The 14,920-nt window shown below is 40.9% G+C and overlaps 1 protein-coding gene across 2 annotated transcripts; it reads right to left on the bottom strand.

The window, feature by feature from the left end:
- Positions 1 to 5,882: 5,882 nt before the first annotated feature.
- Positions 5,883 to 10,118, bottom strand: ZNF22 (zinc finger protein 22). Of its 2 annotated transcripts, none has more exons than XM_053583851.1 (2): positions 9,945 to 10,118; positions 5,883 to 7,472 (listed from the first exon to the last, which is right to left on the bottom strand). In XM_053583851.1, exon 2 carries the CDS (start codon positions 7,377 to 7,379, stop codon positions 6,705 to 6,707), a length of 675 nt encoding a protein of 224 aa, XP_053439826.1. In that variant the 5' UTR covers positions 7,380 to 7,472; positions 9,945 to 10,118; the 3' UTR covers positions 5,883 to 6,704. The 2 variants fall into 2 exon arrangements, with proteins under 2 accessions (XP_053439826.1, XP_053439827.1); XM_053583852.1 differs by having other exon boundaries at positions 9,848 to 9,956.
- Between the last annotated feature and the right edge of the window lie 4,802 nt (positions 10,119 to 14,920).

Raw genomic sequence — 14,920 nt, 5'->3', positions numbered from 1 at the left:
CACATTTAGTCTGATTGGTTTTTCTTTTCAAGTTACCTGCTAATTTTACCTTACTGGTTGTAGGATGACCTCTTTTGTATTTACTTTGACCAGCTAATGATTATGTGTTGTGGTGATTGCCTCTTCACAGTGAATCTCCTAGGTGTCCTTTCTGCTTCTTGGACCTAGATATCTAGATTTCTAGAAAGGTCAGGAAATTTTTCCTCAATAATTCCCTCAACCAAAGGAAGAGTACTTGAGTGCTCCAAGCTTTAGGAGGGACACTGTAGTTCCCAGGGGGTTTCTTGATCTCCACCACCAAATTATCTAATGCTTGAATATTTTCTTCTTCACCCTCCAGGATGCCTATGATTCTTATGTTTGGCATCTTTACATAGTTCCACATTTCTTGTAAGCTTTGTTCTTTTTTTCTGACTTGTTTAGCACAAAGGTATTATCTTCAAGTTCTCAGATTCTTTTTTCTGCCTGATGGAACCTGTTTTTAAGGCTCCATAGTGTGTTGTAATTCCTTGAAAGAATTTTTCATTTCCATAAGTTCTGTTTTGTTTTCCCATAATATTTTGATCTCCTTACAGAACTTTTCATTTATTTTCTATATTGTCTTTGTGACTTCTTTGTGATGTATTTCATTTTCTCTTCTATTTCCACGAGCTTCCATACAACTCATTTTTGAAATTCTTCACCTGTCTTTTTGATCTTTTTATTTAGGTTGGTAGCCATTGGTAAGAAGTTATTGTTTTCTTTAGGGGGTAATCTTGCACTTTGATTTTTCATATTTCTGTTTGATTTCATATTTCTGTTTCATATTCCAGTTTTTTCACTGGATACTTCTCATCTGATCTCTTAGTTGAGAGCTAAGGGTGACAAGGCTGGTTTATTGGCTGTTTCTGAGACCCTGCAGATTGATCCCAGCTCTCGGTAATGGTAGGTGGAACTTGTACAGCCATATCTAATTTGCTTGAGTTGGGAGACACTTTGGTGGGCTATATCATTGTTCTCCATGTCTTTGGTTGATATTTATGTGAGTGAGCCTATTGCTGACTCTGTGGCATACTTGTCCCTCAGGTGGTGGAGTACTTGAGTGCTCTAAGCTTTAGGAGGGACCCTGCATTTCTCAGGGGATTTCTTGATCTCTACCACCACTGAAATTGAGAGACGAGTAAGGTAGTTTGTGGCTAGGATGCCTGGACTTCAAAGACTTTACAAAGCTTCAGGGGGGGCTAAAATATTACTTTTCCAGCTTTGGGGAAACCACAGGTAGCAGGATCAGGGCAAACTCTAGACCACCACAGCTATTGACAGAGGAGAGTTGTTAATGCATCTATGCTAAAGCACCAGACAGGGTTCTTTCTGTCCTTATCCCACAGTGAGCTTTTCTGAGAGGGGAATTGTAGAAGCTTCTCCAAGTGCCCACTATGCCCACACACAGGAGGGGACAGAGCCAGAGCCAGCCATGTAGGAGGCAGGTGCAACCATAGCACCCAGCCAGCAAAGGCCGGTTCAGTTTTTCCTGTGGCCAAGGGGGCATTTCCTCACTCAAATCCCGCAAAAGCTGAAGCCCTCTGGGCTCCAGCCTGATTTCCTCTAAGTGGGGACTGGGGTGGCACTGAGGGCAGGGCTTACAGGTGAAGCCTCTAAGCTGGGAACAGAGTGGAGATGTTGGGAAGAACTGAACAAGAGGGTGGGGTCAGAGCAAGCCAGGCAGGCATGGTTCAAGCATCAGCCCCACCAATGTTAGTTCAAATTAGCTGCTGTTAGCTCCTACAGTCGGGGGAGGGGCACTCCCTGATCACAGCCTGCCAAAGCTGGCACTCAGGGTCACAAAAAGCAGGGCCCACTGAGTTCCAGCCTGATATGGTAGAGGGGAAGGGTCCAGTTCCCTTCACTGATCCTGCCCTGCAGGGCAGGGCCTGGGCTGCTAAGGGGGAGAGACAGCTTCCAGTCTCCCTTTCTTACTCCTGAGCCTAGCGAGGGGGAACTTAGACAGCCAGAGCCCGACTGTCTAAGGCAGTGGGTGTGCCCTTCATACACAAAGGGAAGCAGGCTCTGGTTACCAAAGGGGGAGATAGGCTGTGGCCACAAGCCAGCTGGAGCCTAAATCACTCTCTGTTATGCCAAGCAAGGGGAGATTCAGAGGAGGAAAAGTCTAGGTTCAGGAAAGCCTGATCTCTGGTCCCTGGTGACATTCTCCAGCAGGATGAGTGCTCCTATGTCCGGCTGCTTGCTGAGAGCCATGGAGGATTGAGCCAGGGAGGAGATCCCCCTTATACTTCCACTTGGCTCCAGGCTTCCTCAGATTCCATCTGCTTGGCCACTCTCCTCTCTTCTTTCTTCCTTTCTGTCTTCATCCTTGCATCTCTCAGTGGGGTTGCCAATGCCTATGTTGCTTCTTCCTGCAATCTGCTCTCATCTCCCTTGGGTCGAACCCTCCTACCTTGAGCTGGGACAGTCTGATGAGAGCTGCCTCTAGTTGGTTATCTAGCCCCTGCTCTCTGAAACATATGTATTTCATGTTTAAATTTGGGTCACATCTTCAAGATATCTCATTATACAAATATTCCAAAATCAGAAAAAGTCTCAAATCCAAACACTTCTGGCCCCAAACTTTCAGATAAGGAGTACTCACAAATTGAAAGTAAGCAAACTACAGTACATGCTGGTTTCCATTATATCTCCTTTGCTGCCATCTACTGACAATTCTACATACTGTAAAATGTCAAAAGCCCCTGTCTTCACAAGGTCATTTCCTTTTCCTGTTTAGTGCCTTCATTGGATTGGAAGTGCTTCCATCTGAGCCTAGAGATTTAATGTGGTGGTCTGCATTTGTGGTGGTAATTAATCTCCTCAGAAAAAGCTACTAAACTTGACTCTGAGTTCTGTAAGAAGCAAGGCAAGGTGACCTCTGAAAATGATAAAGTGGTCCAATTATAGTACAAGCAAAACGTCACTAGGTAATCATGAACAGAGCCAGCCCATTATTGAACAAACACATAGTATGTTTTAATTAAAGCCAAATGTATTATAGTGAAAAACGAGTGTTTTCTATAAATATGTGCTGCTATATGTATACATTATTTCATATTTTTGTACTATATCTTTGGGAACAACTCCTAGAAGCATAATTTCTGGATCAAAGGGTGAATGCATATGTTAATCTGCTAGGGATTGCCAAATCCCTCCTCAGTAGGGATTGCCCATTTTGTATCTCCACCCCCAGTGCGTGAGTTTGGCTAGTTCTCCACAGCCTCACCACCACGTAGATTTTTACACCTTTGATCACTTTTGATAACTAAGAATTGGTAGGTCTTTACAGTTTTAGTTTGTTTCTCTTATTGTTTCTGTCAAGGTCCAGTCAGAATAAGAGAAACCAGATCAATTATTTTAATAGAGAAAACTGAATAGAGGTACTAGGTTAGACATGAATTGGTGGACTAAACACGAAAAAGGAAACAAGGAAATAACAGAGAGACAATGTTAGGAGAGTGATACATTATACAAATTCTTGGTACTATTCTTAAATACTCTATAATTGGATAGAAACATTTATGACAAAGATAATTTATAAAGAGAAATTTACAACTAAGTCAATTCATGTATATTGATGCAAAGCTCTAATAGTGCCAGATATTGTAACAGTAGAATTCTAAAATACCATTACTTAGTAAGACTACATTGCAAAATTTATTCTATTACCAACTATGTGTATCAAAGGAGAAAAAAATACTGATCTCACAAAATAACTATGTTAAGATTAATCTTCTTACATTTAAAGAATTACAATGCTTCTAAGCGGCTATGCTATTTGTACCTGATTTTACTGTAAGAAATGCAACTATGAATTGTTTCTGTAGTTTTTATCTCTTTTCATCATTTAAACTGTTAAGTTGATTAATTCCAAACTGAAGTGCAATATTTTGCACCCTTTCAGAACAATAACCAGAAAAACTCAAGAAAAACAAAATAATTGTTTTTATCACATAAACCAATCTAAAAATGACAGAAGAGAATCTCTGGGCTATGAGTTTTACTACAGAACTCTGAATTGAATACACAGCCCATAAGTTTTCCCTAAATAAAATGAAAAGATAACCCCTAAGTTACCAAGGTGGTGAAGAGTTCCTTCTCAATCCTGTTATGAAGTCCCCTTGACATCTCTAGGGTTACATAATGATCTAGGGCACTCATGTGGCACCTGCACATCAGAGGATCCTCTGTTCATCACGATTGCAATGGGAAGTTTGCTTATCCAAGCTGGTCGGTCATTCGATATCAAGTAGGGGACAGGGACAAGAGGTTCTTGCTCTTGGAAAGGAGTCCTCCTGGCACCTATTTACCATCCTCTACTAGTCCAGCCACACTTTGCTCCCAGGTGGAGGGATACTAATCCCTTTTCTCCATGTCTGAAGAAAGCTTATCAGCTTTGGGACTGATTTTCAGATTTCAAGGATGATGTTGCAGTACATTCTGGCCCCTCTATGTGTATAGACTTTTACCCAGAGCCACAGATTCACAGGACATAAATAAAACACAAACAAGTTTGGTACCAAATCTACTCTGAATCTTGATGGCCTAACTTAGCAATTTCTCATTCACGTTATGTCAAAAGCAGGTTGTCAAGGGGCTCAGGAACTGAATGTCTGCGCCACTGTGGCCCAGGTGGGAGCATGGCCAATCACACCACAGATTTTAAAAGGATTAGTCAAATGCCCAGAATTAGTTTTCTCAGCCCACAAAAGTGTCAGGAAACCTAGGGGAGCATTTGTGTATTTGTTCATTAAATATTCCTTTCTCCTTCTTCCACCCAGAACACACTCACCTTCTCTCCAAGGATGGCAACCTCAAATCCCATATAGTCACACTATAATCTGAAAATCCAAGACCTCTGGATTGTCTCTAGATTAGGCTTAACTCTATTTCCCATTGGTCCAGAGCTCTAACCCAAAAGATCTGGACATTTCCCAAACATGGTGGAGGAATAGTAATGCATTACCATGCTCAATAGTGAAGAATAAAAAATGCAAAGGCGACCCTGATCTGTGGTAATTCAGTACCCTAAAAGGCATATTACTTAATTATTCTGATTATCACTCTTCTAGACAGTCATGTGGTTACTGTCAAAATAGGAAAATTCATGAATTTAAGAATGATGTTGATCCTAGTCAGAAACTATTCCAGACACAAAATTATTATAGGTATTATTTATGGTAGATCCTCAAAAGAGCCCCATAGCTAGAAACCTGCCAACAAGTGACATGGACATGGCTGTAACAAGGTGGTGAAAGATCAAGTCTCCTGTAAAAGACAACTGCAATCACCTTATACTTATGAAACACTTAGTAGCTACCCTATTGAAGGAAACTCCATCAACAAGGTCACCTTCTAGGACTGCATGCAAATGCAAGGCCAGGAAGCAAAGTTTGAGACTGAGGAAAATAAAAAGCAGGCACAACAGGTAATTATTCCAAAAGTTTTGTTTTTAGATCTGCTGTCTAAATCATTAAAACAATTTCCCAGAAAAAAAAGAGGTAGTAGTATGCAAAATATTTATTTTTATGAATAACTGTCACTAATACAGTAGGAACTGATATAAAAGATATAAAAAAAAGAATGTTAGCATTCAATAGAAATTAAAACCTGAGCTGAAGGCTGATCAGAAACTGGCACCATTCTGATGGAAGTTGAGAGACACGTTTGCTAGAATTCTCAAATTCATGAAATGAAGAAAAAGTTAAAAGGAGCTACAATCCTCTGACTCTTAGATTAAGTCACTTGTTGACAAACATTTACCATAAGCAGGGTTATCTAAAGCTCACAGTCTTGAAGGCAGAGAGATGCGTAAATTACAGATTTTTTAATTAGCAAGAAGGCAAGCTGAAATTTTGTTGGTAAAATATGCTTTGCTTATTCATGTGGATCTAAAAGTCTGGCTCAGTTTGTCAGAGCACAAGAGAATGTCAAGAGGTCAAGGACATGAGGATGGATCAATGTCCATCCATCCCAACTCCTGGAAAACAAATGACACAAAATCAAAGAACAGTATTAGTAGGAATAAAAGACTTGAGGTCTAATTCAGTTCTCACTTTGGATTCTGTAGTATCTCTTACTAAAAAAGATGGTGAAAACAAAACTTCTTACTCCTTTAATTAATAACTATAAGGGAAGAAACAAAAGAAAGCTAACAGAGTGAAGGACCTTGTTGATTAAAAATCTGTGAACTTGAATACATTTTGATATGTTGAATCTGAGTCATACTAATAAACCAATGGCTAATATACTACAAAACTTTACAAAGTTAAAATTTCATCTGTTGCAGAACTTCAAAACTAAAGGAATTAATGTCTTTTCCCTTTTATTTCATTATTCTTTCTGCAGAATGTCCTAAAATCATCAGCATGCCTGTACTTTTCACAAATACGTCTATACAATATGATGGTTTTTGTCAAAATGATGCAGGAAGCAATTTCAAATGAGGTCAAGGATCTTGTACTCTTTCAAAACATATTTTTAGTTCTTTGTGCTCCATGTCACATAAAAAAGAAATGAGGGCAGCTAGACTCATGTGGTTTCTTTTAGCCCAATGTCATTAATTCTCAAGGTCTCCATGTAAGGAAGGATCCAGTATTTAAGTGCTCTACTATAAAGCATCTCCAATTCTAAAAGAGACTGCTTTTATTTTTTACTACTTTTTAAAAAGAGGGCTGGTCTTAGCGGAGACGAGCCACCAACTTCCTTCCTGTACCAGCTCTCCAAGAGGATATGTGAGTTTTTGCCCTGATATTTTTACCCCGGGTTTTACGAGGCTTCTCTTCTTTGTGCACCTTTGTGTGCTGTCTCAGATGAGAGCTCTGGCTGAAGCATTTGCCACATTCACTGCACTGGTAAGGTTTCTCCCCAGTGTGGGTTCTCTGATGTTGAATAAGGTGGGAACTTTGGCTGAAACATCGGCCACATTCATCACACTGATAGGGTTTTTCTCCAGTATGAATCCTCTGGTGCTGAATGAGATTGGAGCTCTGTTTAAATCTTTCTCCACACTCATCACATATATATGGCTTTTCCCCAGTATGGATCCGCCGATGCTGAATGAGATTAGAACTCTGAAAGAAACTTTTCCCACAATCAGCACATTTATGGGATTTCTTTCCAGTATGAATCTTCTGGTGTTGAAAAAGAGTTGAACTCTGACTGAAGCTCTTTTCACATTCAGTACATTTATAGGGTTTGTCATCCAAGCTTCTTCTCAGTCTACTCAAGCCTGAGTCAAATCGAATAGTCATTCCCCATTTCTGCCGCTCCCGGCCTGTTTTGCGCTTGTTCTCAGAGGCTCGTCCTTGGCTTGAGCTTCGAGAAATACCTCCTTTAGTTTTTCCTAACTTCATGGTGAATAGTCAGATGTACTTGTAAACGAATCTACTGTCTTCTTCTAAACCAATGTTCCGTTTCCTAGAGTTACACAGTTCAGAATTTTTTGCCTGTAGAAGAAAAAATACAAAATATTATAGATGATCTACACATTATTCAACTTTAACATCTCTTCAACCCATCATAATTGTATTCATGCTTAAATTAAAAATATATTCAATACAAATGCAGAAAAAAGATACCTCTGGGGGGAAATACTTACAAAGAAGTTCTAATAATTCTAAAGTTTAAGTTAATATATATCATCAAATTGTCACTGACTATACCTTTGGAAATTTTGTCCTTCAAAACTATATACTCATTTTATAATGCCTAAAAAATTCATATTTACTTATAATCAATTTATTTATAAATTTATATTTAAATAAATTTATTATAAATATGAATTTAATACATACATTTATTATAATATAAATAAAACACATTTTTATTTTGATAAATTTCTCATAAATATGAATTTATTTATTCAAATTCATATTTTATGAATTTAATTTTTATACATTTATAAAAATTAATAATGCCTAAATTTAATTTTAGACATTATAAAATGAGTATGCAGTTTTGAAGGATTAAAAAGTAGAGACAAGATAAAATCCTAACGGAATAGAAAAAATAATTCTAAAGACAATCAAAATTTATATAACTGAATATTATTATGTTTTAATATTTACTCTCATGTTAAACTTCTACTTACTGAAGACTATTTAATTAAGGTGTCCAAATTGGAAAGAAATAACGAATTACACTACTTGATGATATATTCCTGTTTATTTCCATAGCTATAGATGTCAAGTTAGGTCTAATTCTGTAGTGTAAACTGTTTCGAAAGTAGAAACTACTCTACATAGTACGGATACAAGGAGTAATAATAGATTTACTGTCTGTATTGAGAGATATCTTACTATTACTTTTTCTAGATCCTAATGGTCTATGAAAGAAAACAATTCACTAAAAACCTAAAACAGAATCATTGTTTTTAGAGAGAAAAAAATCCTTAAAAGAACTTTAACTAGATAGTAGAATGAAACTGAGTAGAAAAAAGTGTGGTAGGTAGAACCCAAGAAAAGGGGAGGGAGGAAGTAAGTTTACATGTAAAAGTAGGATGAAATTTTTTAAATTCCCAAATGCTACAAAATTCAAAAACTTTTATTTATTTACTTATAAGGTTGTCTTGAGGTTATTTAAAATAACACCTAAAGCAAATAAACAACCCCCCCCCACAACTTGAAATAGGTGGCAATGTGGGAGAAGCTAGGACTGCAAAAGTAATAAAATGATTGAAACTACTTTCCATATCAAGATGGAAATTTTAGATGTAGATTTTAAAATAGGAATAATTATCCTAGGCTTCTTTTCATACAACCATGTAAAGCAAATAAATGAAAAAACAAATAACATTTTTCTTCCTTTCATCTTATTGTATAATTAGGACTTTTGGCACAAGACTTTATCTGGATGCTTAATAAGTGTGTTTGCTGTAATTATGGTCAGTATAAGAAAGAGTAAGCTGCTATAACACAAAATTACAGAGCAAGCACTACCCATTCCTTAACTTAACCAAATATTTACAGAACATTTACTACATAGGAGACATTGTGTTAGGTACATGGTGTTTGTATTAAAAAATAACTATATATAATAGTTATTATAAATAGTAATGATAAATATTTAAAAAATGCATTTCTTAATACTTAATGCTAAGTCAGTGGTAGGAAATGCTGAGACTATGAAATCTTCCTTCCAGTGCGGAAATCATACCACCAGGTAGCTTATCTGCCAGACACTGTGCCAGCTCTTTAACTAATATAACAGCATGATGCAATTATCTCCATTTTAAGGTAAGGAAAGGAGGGCACAATGCTAGTTAACAAACACACTGGCCAGGTTCCCAACCCCTACCAGTCTGACTCTGGAGCCTGTACCGTTAGTGGCAGAAAGGATGCTCACGGGCACGTCTGCCAGCTCCAAGTTCAGTGTGTGGAGTCCTGCACTCTGACCTGTGCACTGCATAATGCCCCGGCACGTGCGAGCACTAAGGAAAACTCCAGTGACAGGAGCTACTCATCTTGCAATCCTAGCTAACTGGAATGTGCCTCAGTTTCCTCATACAAAAAACTGGGCTGGTGAAAACACAGTAGCAACACCATCAGGACTAGAAGTTTAGATAAGTCAGTATCTACCTGTACATCACTCACAGCAGCCCTGTGCTGCCTAAGCATTTGTTCTGTACATTAATTACTTAAGCACGCCAAGCCACGGAAGAAGACAGGACAGATGCTCCCCGCCGGGTTCCCCGCCTCTGGCCCAGTCCCCGAGGCCCCGATAAAGGCCTCCGCCGGCCGGGGTCCCACCCGGGGCCTGCTCAGCCCTCCCGCCCCGCTCCCTCCTCCCCGGCCCGGGCCGGAGGCCTCAGCGCCCGCCACACCGTTGTCCCGGTCCGTGCCGCCCCGATCAGGCCAGTTCGTGCCCGCACAGCCCCCGAGCGCCCGGCTGCGGACCCCACGCGGCCCGGGCCCACTCACCGCGCGGGGCCGGCCACCGCCCTGGCTCCTGGTCGCCGCCCGCGCCGCCGGAAGTGCGGGCCGCGCAGTTCGCCGGCGCCGCCGCGGTCGCTCTAGGAACGTGGCAGAGCGACCCTCTATGGTCCCAGGCCCACCAGAAAGAGTGTTGTTGGTTTTTTTCTCTGCTGTTTCGGTTTTTTCCTCTCATCCCTTGGGAGGCGACTCGTGACCCCCAGGACCTCAAGACCTGTGGCTGCCACCGTTTGTGGTCCAGGAGAGGCCTGTGCCAGGGCTTTTGAAACCAAACAGCAGCCTGTCCAACCTCGAAGCTGCAGTTTTTTCCTACAAATATCGAGCACCTGGTATAAAGAGATACTTTTGGAGGGCCAAACTATTCCTGACGTTTTTCACGAAGTCACTTTATTACCAAAAAGCTCCTGCAAAATGGGAATGATTACACTCAATTTACATAACAGGCTCAGAGAAGAAATTTGCTCAAGACCACGCTGTGTAACTGGATGGCCCAGGATTGGAATGGCTCTTCAGGGCACCAGAGTCTCTTGATTTTCAAAAAACCCCTCTCAGTTCTCCTCAGCAATGATGTCTCTTGGTTCTTCCTCCTTACAGACATATTACTCCTCCTTAGCCTGCCTGGCCATTTGACCTCTACTCTTCCCTCTCCCGGGAACTCCTCCAGTCTGATGGCCTCACATAGTATCAAGATGTGCTGAAGACTCCTGGCCTGTTAACTCCAGTTTGACCGTAGATGCATATAGTGAACTCTAGATTCGTATGTCCAGCAGAATACTCAGTGTATTCACCTGTGTAATGGATGTCCCAAACCTAACATGTCGCCAAATGAATTCCTCATGTTCACCTAACCTGTTCTTTCAACAGGAGTTGGCAACTTCAACTTTGCAGTTGCTCAAGCCTAAACCTTTGATGTCATTGTCGTCTCTTCTTTTTTCACCCCAAACCCACAGGCAATTCACTGCAAATTGTTGGCTCTGTTTTTAAAATATATTCATTACTAAGCCATTTCAACATTTCCACTGCTATAACCTCTACCAAGCCACCCACCCTGTCCTCTTGTATTGGCTTCCTGACAGGTTTCCCTACAGTCTATTCACACCTCAAAGTAATCCTTTTACAATCTAAGACAAGTCATGTCACTCATTTGTTTAAAACCTTCCAAAGGCTTTCTTTCCATCTTACTAGAGAAAAAGCCAATGACCTTACAGTGGCACACAAGCCTGTCATAGTATGTCTCTTTTGTCTGCAGTGCTAAGAATAATGCTCAGCATGTGGCAGGCCTCAGTTAAATATTTGTTGAATGAATGACTTTAGAAGCTGCCACATTGTTTTACAAAATGCTTTTACATCTATTCTCTGGTCATTCATCTTTAGAATCATCTCAAGAAGCAGGGATTGTAGTATCTGGCTTGCAGATGAGTGAAATGAGTCAAGAGAGGGAAACTTTGTCTGAAGTAATAAAGTGAGTTTTGGGACGAAGCTAGACTAAATTGAAGGTTCATACTCTCAAGCTGGGGTTTTCTGCTCTGCAGGGAGCTGCCCCTGGAGATGGCAAAGCAAGGAGCTGAATGAGGTCTGGACAAGGAAGTTCCACTCAATAATCTAGATAATAGTTGGACTACTCATAAAGATTAGATGGGGTAATAACACAAAGTACTTATCACAATGTATAATACACAAGAAATGTGAGCTGTTGCTATTACTTTTACTATTAAATTATTACTACAAGTTGTTAATGCTGGTGGTCTGAGGGGCTGGGGTAGAGGCCAATGTCAAAGACCCAGAGATGGTTTAGGAAAAGGTTTTAATTTTTATTTTTTTTTTGGTATTATAGTTTATTTATTTATTTTAATCTCAGGTTAATGTGAAGGCACAAACAACCAAATCACAGTATAGGAAAAGTTTCAAGAGAAAAACTGACCTGTTGGGGCTGTGCTCTATGTATATTAAAATAAAAAGATAATTTTTTCAAAAGCCATTTTGTTAGTAAGATAGTTATGAATTATAACCAACTCTTTCCATGTTCCACATAAAGGTGGATTATTTCTTTTTTCTCTACCTGAAAGCAACTAGGCCAGAGGTATGCAGATTAAAGCATTGGGTAAAGAAAGATGAATTTAAAAAAAGAAAGAGATGAAAGTCATGAAATAAAGGGGTGTGGGTGGCTAAGAGTGGATGGAGGTGAAGATGGAAAGACAGAAGATTCAGAAAAGGATATGGAGGAGAGTGAGGATAAAGAGGAAAATGGAAAAGAGGAGAGAATACAGGCAGGGTTTTATGCCCACTATTTATCTATTAGTATAACAATAGTTAACATTCGCTGAATACTGACTGTGTGCTGGGCGCTGTCTGAAGCACTTGTGATACCTCATTTTAACATCCCTATGACCTCAGTGTTCCTGGGCATGTGCACCGCCCTTCTCTGATCTCACATCCCTGCCCATTGTGGTGTGACTGCCCGTATCTCCTGGTGCTATGTGCTCACCCCACTGATGTTGATTTGACCACATGACTCACGGTGATCCACTGCACGTGAGTAGATGCAAGGTACACTGTGTCCCAGAAGAAGCTTTGAACCACTGTGCTTCCACCAGGACTCTACTGTTTCTGTCCTCCTTCAGAAGTGTATGTCCCAAGTAGGGACTGCCCCTTTGGTCTAGGACCCAGGATGGGAGACAGACACATGGCACAGAGCCACGTACAGGCTGTGGTATCATACATAACATATCAGAAATACATGTCCTTGTAGCGTGAGATTTTTGCTGTTATCTGTGACTGCATTAAAGTTGACTAATATATTAATACCTCCCAATAACCTTGAGATAGAAACTATTCTTTCCCTATTTTACAAATGAAGAAACTTGCTCAAGATAACACATTTAAAAGTGGTACAGCCAGGCTTTGAAGCCAGAGAATGTGGCTCTAAAGTCTATGCTCTTAACCTCTAAATCATGGTGTATAACTCTCACGTGGAATTTCAGGTTATTTTCATGTGAATTAAATCATCGAAAATGGCCACAGATGATATTTACAAAACACAAAGGAAAAGGAGGAAGCAGTTTGGGGACACATAGTCTGGGCATCTCACAGTGCATCTTTCTGGGGAATCTGGGCTGGGAGAGGCTAGATCTCTTAGTGGCTGGGACATCTTTGGGAAACTGCCCAGCAGAGGCCAATGTGCTCCTTGGTGATGTTTGAAGAGTTCATTCTAGGAAGAAGAGTCTTCTGGGCTAAGAAAAATCCTGGCAAGACAGTTTCTTTTTCCTATGGCTTTGTCATCTGTACCCCCCCCCCCACTCACAGACACACACACAAACACACACACACACACACACAGTGTCTTAACAGAGAGCACTGCTGCCTTGGTTCTGTGTTTTGCAGCACTAGTCCCAAATTCTAGAAGACCAGTTAATATGTGTGGCCCAAGTGCTGTAACAAGAATGGCCCATCCACCACAAAGGGGTCCCATCCACCACAAAGGGGTCTGCTCAGCACAGGGACCCTGCACAATGATTGTGTCCATCAAGCCTGAGACTTTGCTTTCTGTTTCCTCTGGACTCCCTGGGAAAGGAAACACTGGGAATTCCCATTCTTGGGTCTGAGAAAACATCTCTGTTAGAGCCCAACCCAGGGCGGGGTGGGAGGGAGGGCAGAGAGCCCCACCCTATACAATGAGTCTTGGACATGTCAGCAGCTGGCTTGCTTCCAGATAACTGCAGCTGTGGGGCCTAAATATAGTGCACGCATATGACTGTTCCTACACTTGGAGAAGCTTGGTTCTAATTGACAGAGCTTCCTGCCTGATCACTGAGGAGGGGCTGAGGGCAGGGGGGCTGCTGCCCACCATTGCACCTGACAAGGATATCCGCTGCCACCTCTGCAGCTGCAGAGCAATAGTGTCCTACACACGAAGAGCACAGTATGCATTGCTGGTTCCTGCACAAATCATCCCATTGGACTGGATAAGCCTTGGGACTTGTTTCTCTGGGCCTAAGGGGCCAGATGTATCCGGGGTGAATGCATGATTTTATTTTGACTGTGGGAAGGTCTTTAGTTCATTTTCTGGTAAACATTTCCAAGCAGGTAGCAGCATATGGTTATCACCAGGGAAAAACAAGATGTTTTTTAGAACCCTTCTGGTAATTTGCTCTGGGAAAACGGCCCTGTTTTTCCTGAGTCCAGTTCTTTTGCAATCATGTTGTTTTCATCCTGTGCTGTTTATTGTTCTCTTTGGCTTTGAAACCTGACTGGGAAGACAGTCCTATTTTTAGGAGAGGTCTCTCTGATAGAGATCTTTGCTTTATCATTGGCTACCTTTATTACCTAAGGTACTAGTTAGCCAAGGAGCATATTAGGAACACCCTAAAATCTACAGAGAAAGAAAGTTAGAGCTCCCGGCCAAAACCAGCAGGAATCATAGCATCTAGCCCCTAATGTCTGAAATTGTGGGTTCAAGGCATGCTGAATTAGCAGCATTCAGATTGCCTCCGAAAAGCAAATATGACGTTGATAAAAAGATTGCTGACCCTCTCAGAAGACTTCATTGGTACACCTTTTCCCCTTTTTTGTGCAACTTGCTAGTGATTTTGCTTAGCTATAATATTTGGAAATTAGTTTTGATAATGTCTACATTAGAGGTGACACACACCTAAAGAGGCCTTAAATAATATTGTAATAACTTGCACAAACAAACAAACAAACCTAACAGGGGGGTGCTCAAGGAGGGTTGCTCTAATGGCTTCCCGTGTGCTGGGCCCCTGTCCTGCTCCCGGCTGGCAGGTGTCTCTTGGCCTGCAACCCTACATGTCATATCTCAGCCAAATCTAGCTCAGCCTCAGGACTCTGTGCAGGGAGCTTCGTAAGATCTCTGATAGAGGGTCTCCAAGGTCTGTTTTTTTCTTCTGATGAGGAGATCCCTGAACACAGGGTAGACTATGGCTCTATCTTTGTCCCTCAGTGACAGA

Source organism: Nycticebus coucang, chromosome 3 (assembly GCF_027406575.1).
Source record: "Nycticebus coucang isolate mNycCou1 chromosome 3, mNycCou1.pri, whole genome shotgun sequence".
Taxonomy (NCBI): domain Eukaryota; kingdom Metazoa; phylum Chordata; class Mammalia; order Primates; family Lorisidae; genus Nycticebus; species Nycticebus coucang.
Note: the sequence above shows the minus strand (reverse complement) of the source record. Positions and strands in the feature narration are given on the sequence as shown.